Below are 5530 nucleotides of genomic sequence, written 5' to 3'. Positions count from 1 at the left end.
CAATATCGTCCCACGTACAAATCAGAGATTACTAAAAGCGGTTTTCTACCCGCCAAATACTTCCGCTTGTATTTATGTGTTGCAATAAAAATCATGCAGAATAATTATAACAAATAGAAATTGTAAAATGTGACAATTTCAGTTGATCTTGACGTTTGCTTTTTATTTTCAAAAGTTAAAATGGGTTAAGCCATGAAAAATTTCTCTATTAATTCTGCACGATATAACAATGTATGGAAAATTTGTATGGATATAATCAGCTACTAATCAACTAACTTCCATATCTTCTACAGTATCTTTACTTTGTAACTTCAAAATTTCATTATCAATATTAGCTAAGAAGCCATCGTTGCAATACTCAGCAACGATTTTATTAACGAAACTATCAAAAGAAGTAACTTTTTTTTGAGAGCTATTAATTTTTTCAGGTAAGCCAAAGTAATCTTCAAACCTTGGAGAACCTAACAACAATGACTGAGAAACTGTCATTGTGCATTTTTTAATTAAACTGGAAATACTAGCTATTTTTGATTCAGATTCATTTAGCAGTTTTAATAAACTTTTAAACATTGATTTCTGTGATTCAAGTGCTTTAGAAACCTTTTTAATCGAAGAAAGCAACTTTGACAAAGTTGATCCCTTTCCAACACTCCTTGAAATTAACATTTGTAAACAACGTTCAAGTAAACTAAAGTCGCCAATCATAGTAATCAATGTTTGTAAAAATTGAATCCCTTGAATAAGTACATTAAGCAAAGAAATGAAATCAAGACATGTAACTTCAATAACTTTCTTGCTTAAACTGCTAATACTAAACTTTTCAAGTTTTTGAGCTAGATCATCCATATTCTCTTCAAAAGTTCGTGTATTTTGTCCCTGTCCTCTATTACTACCATCATTTTTAGAAGACTTTTTACCTGATTTCTTACTAGGTGCATTGCTTTTAAGGGATATAGTCAAAAAACTTTGTGAAGAGAGCAAATAGTTACGAGAATTGTTTTTTATTCCAACGAAAATAGAATCGCTGTGAGCAATACTTGTATATAATCTTTCATTATTGTTGAAATTCAAATTATTAATATATACTATTATTGTAACTACTAACAGAAAGTACTTATTGAAATTCATTTTCAATAAATAAGTAATACTAATTTTTATTCTAATCTATAAAATACGAGTTATGAAAGCGTCTAATTTTTCAAACAATCATTTTTAGTGAATATCTAATTTAAATCTAGTAACTTCTAGCGGCAATGTAAACATGGACTATTTGCATAATATTAAATATGACGGCCCGCCAAATATAATTTTAATAAGTTGGATTCTTTTTTTATTTCAAAATGAATACTATTAAGAACATTCAAGAAGAAACAATTACACCTCACTACTTGAATAATCTGTTTAGAAATTATTTGAATTAATTGAAACTGTTAATAAGATTAGTACAAATATTTTTAAAAGAATGATCAAATAGTAATAATTAAATTAACTATAAAATATTATAGAGAATTATTCTATTACTTTAACAAAAATAAAATACCTTTTTTTAAAATACATTTTATTAGTAAAATTCTCAGAATCTTGAGAAAAAATAATCACAAATTACTAATAAATTAACTGCATGCATTGGCAAAAACGCAAAAATTTACATGCAACGGAAGTACATGCAAATCTGTAATCGTCGAATGGGCGGGCTATTCTGTGTTGAATACTGTCTTTTTCCATTGAAAAACAATAATTAATGGTCTCCATTGTATTTTTTTCTAACTTTAGCACTTGAACTTAACGTATGTTCCATATAAGATCTTCTTGCAGTTGATCGACTGGAACGCTTTTTAGAAGTTTGTTTTTTAACTTTTGAACTTGATGAAGATTCATCTCTAAATCTTACTTTCTTTTTCATATTGGCAATTAAATATTTCACATTAGATATGAATGTTTCATCGCAAAAGTTTGCATTGACAGCCTCTAAATGTGAATTAATTGAATTAACATCTTCGATTCTAGCGTCAAGTTCACCATAAGTGCTTGTCAATCTTAAATATTGTAAGTAAGAAAGTAAAATAGCCTGATTAGCGCTCGCAGTACAATCAAAGATCAGACTAGAAATCATATCTTGTAATGAAACAGTATTTGTAAGGAGCTCCTGTAGTTTTGTTTCTAAAGAATTTCGAGAACTTAAAGCACTAGAAACATTTTTAATTGCTTTGAGTAATAGTGAACTTCCTCTATTCCCTGGGTACAAGCTGAGATTTTTTGTTTCTCCAATTTCAAGCAATTTTGCTAAACATTCTTCAAGTGGGGTAGAGCTATAGAGATCGCTAGCTTTAATTATAAATATGTCCAAAAATAATGATATCAATTCGTTCCAATCAAGAAGCTGTTGGCATGTAACTAAAACCGTCCCTTTTTCATGATAGCTAGTATCTATATTCTGTAATCTTTTAACCTCTTTTTCATAACTTTCGGAGAGATCTTCAGTACTTTTACGTTCTCTTCCTTCTGGTCCTGCAGGTCTTGTTGAAACTGTTGTTCCCGTTCGTCCCGTTGGTCTCGTTTGCCTTGTTGATACTGTCGAACTTGTTGTTCCTGTTCGTCCAGTTGATCCAGTTTGCCTTGTTGATCCTGTCGAACTTGTTGTTCCCGTTTGCCTTGTTGATCCTGTCGAACTTGTTGTTCCCGTTTGCCTTGTTGGTCCCGTTTGCCTTGTTGGTCCAGTTTGCCTTGTTGGTCCAGTTTGCCTTGTTGGTTGGTCCAGTTTGCCTTGTTGGTCCTGTCGAACTTGTTGGTCCTGTCGAACTTGTTGTTCCCGTTTGCCTTGTTGATCTTGTCGAACTTGTTGTTCCTGTTCGTCCCGTTGATCCTGTCGAACTTGTTGATCCCGTTTGCCTTGTTGATCCTGTTGATCCCGTAGAGCTTACCGACCTGGATCTAGATGTGGAGCTTGATCTTGAACGTGAATTTGAATTCAGATCCTCACCACCGGACTTGCCTTTAGATACATTATTCTTTAGAGACAAATTCAAAAAGCTTTGTGAAAAAAATGTATAATTTTGAGAATTGCCTTCTATTTCAGGAAAATTAAAATTATATGAAGCAATGCTTGCATTTAATTTTCCGTCATTGTTAAACATCAAATTATTGAAATATACTATTATTGTAACTACTAGTAAAAAATATTTATTGAAATTTATTTTCAATAAACAATTAACACCCATCTTGTTTTCAACTTTATTTTTATTATTGCTTGGAAAATAACAAAAATTAATAGTATCCTCAATTCTTAATTTATTCGTCTAAAAATTATATTATAAATTCTTTGTAGAAAATGTTCTTGAAAATCATTTATAAGGAAAATTAAAATATGTTAATTGTTAAATTTCAGTCACTAAATACTCAAATTTATAAGATATGTTCTTTTAAGAATTTATTAGAAATATTATTTTTCAATAAAAAAAAAAAAGTTTTTTTTCCGTCAATTTATCATTTTTTCCCTCAATGATTTTTGCCCTTATTCTATAGATTTTTAATTTTTTTGAAGTTATTAATAAAGTTTCAAATTGGCGCCACTAATTGGTTTTGACAAATTTAAAGAATCAATCAAGAATAATCGCCATCATCATTTGTAGTTAAAAAGTAATAGTATTCACCAAATTAATACCATCAAAAATATTAGTTACAATAATTCTTTCCTTTTATTAAATAAAAAGACAATACAATTATTTCCAGAGAACTTTATGAATTTAATATAGAATTCTTAATTAACCATTTTATTTGCATGTGCCAACATAAATTTATCTCAATATTCCAAATATTTATTTATAATATATTACTATTAAAACATATTTCAGTTAAATTAATTTTTTTCTATTATTTATTTTAAGGTTTCATCAAACATAATCCATTACTTCTCTAAATTATATATTAGTTCTAATACTATATAATCCTAGACAACTCAATATTGCTATAAACAAAATACTTATTCAGTCTAATTTCCTAGATGTTTCTTTATCTTTGTTTGCTTACAAGCATTCTTCTAACTTATTTTTCTATCAAATTACACTCATACTTTTATTTACTTATAAATTTGCATGCACCACACTGTTTCCATACAAATACCGGTTCATTATTATCTTCAATCCAAAAAAAACATACATGCATGCATATATACAGACATGTGTGGACAAGCTTTCGTTATTAAATGAAATAAAAATAACCATCCAAATAACACAATATTAAAGAAAAATATTAATCCATTATTAATATTTGTATAATCTTTCCGTTACTCATTGTCTTGAACACTAACCATTACTACTATTTTATGACAAGTAAACAAAATAAAAGTTTTAAAATTAAAATCATAATTCAAAAAAACAATAACTTTTTTCTTTTTTTGTCGTCAATCTCCTTTTTTATGTAAACTTGATGCTCGAGCCTTTTTGCTTTTCATCTTGTTAATATAACTAATTGTAGGACTCATGTAACCTCTAGACGATTTTGAGGAAGAACTTGAATCATGCGAAGATTGACCAGAGTCTGAAGTCTCTAGGTTATTGCGTGATTTAGCTTTCAAAGGATAAGCTTCATTAGATATCGTACTATACCTTTTATTGTATGAGTAATCTTGAGTAAAAAACCTTGTTCCTTTTTTAAAATGAACCCGAGGTCTATAACTTAGTAGTTTGTCTTTATACTTAAAAATTATTAAAGGATGACAATTTTTATAACTAAAATCAAAAAACTTATTGAGTTTTTTATTTAAATTTGATTCTTGTTTAATTTCACGTATGAATTCTAAGGCTTGCTCTTTGATTTTTGATTCAATTAATATTGAAATATTACAAGACGTTTTGTAAGAATAAATTTTAGAGTAAATAGTCAGAAATAAATCATGTAATCTATGCAATTCCTTTGAATAGTTATCATAGTTTATCTTCATTTGTTTCACATATTTATGAGACTTGATAATTTTTTCGCAAAGAGGGAATCTTAAATATTTTTTTTGCTTACACATTGCAACCAACTCATCAAGAAAGCTTTCACAATTTTGTCCCAACTTTAAATTATCATAGTAATAAACTCTATACGAAAAAGTACGTTTAGCTTCATCAATATAAGCAAAAAGTTCATTAATTGATCTACAGCTCATTCTTTCTGTTTTCTCTTCCTCCTCCTTCTCCTCCTCCTCCTCACTATGATCGAATTGAATTTTACTTAGTCTCAAATACTCTTCAGAAAAACTCAATGGCTCTTGTAATTCAGTACCTTCCAATTCATTACCACCCTCAAGGTTTAAATAATTAGCTTTTAAATGCAGAATAGAAACACTGTCAAAGCAGGCCCATTTCAAATTCATATCTTTGATGTTGAATGAGCAAACGTAAAGATAAAAAACAGGAATAAAACCCTGATCGAAATAAGAAAAAACATCATAATAAAAAACAAATAAATAAATTCACTTTATATTAAACCCCTTTAAATGGTATATAGCTGAAAAACATCTGAGAAAATCTTGGTCAATTGTTAAAAT

The 5530-nt window shown here is 28.6% G+C and overlaps 3 protein-coding genes across 3 annotated transcripts; all 3 read right to left on the bottom strand.

The window, feature by feature from the left end:
• Positions 1–267: 267 nt before the first annotated feature.
• Chro.40420 (hypothetical protein) lies at positions 268–1128 on the bottom strand. The annotated part of the gene is made up of 1 exon (XM_660526.1): positions 268–1128. One exon carries the CDS (start codon positions 1126–1128, stop codon positions 268–270), a length of 861 nt encoding a protein of 286 aa, XP_665618.1.
• Positions 1129–2486: 1358 nt separating this feature from the next.
• Chro.40419 (hypothetical protein) lies at positions 2487–3218 on the bottom strand. Its single annotated transcript, XM_660525.1, has 1 exon — positions 2487–3218. One exon carries the CDS (start codon positions 3216–3218, stop codon positions 2487–2489), a length of 732 nt encoding a protein of 243 aa, XP_665617.1.
• A 1181-nt stretch (positions 3219–4399) lies between these two features.
• On the bottom strand, positions 4400–5356 carry Chro.40418 (hypothetical protein). Its single annotated transcript, XM_660524.1, has 1 exon — positions 4400–5356. One exon carries the CDS (start codon positions 5354–5356, stop codon positions 4400–4402), a length of 957 nt encoding a protein of 318 aa, XP_665616.1.
• Between the last annotated feature and the right edge of the window lie 174 nt (positions 5357–5530).

This window comes from Cryptosporidium hominis (genome assembly GCF_000006425.1).
Source record: "Cryptosporidium hominis TU502 chromosome 4 CHRO014146, whole genome shotgun sequence".
Taxonomy (NCBI): domain Eukaryota; phylum Apicomplexa; class Conoidasida; order Eucoccidiorida; family Cryptosporidiidae; genus Cryptosporidium; species Cryptosporidium hominis.
This window is presented reverse-complemented; position numbering and strand designations above follow the sequence as displayed.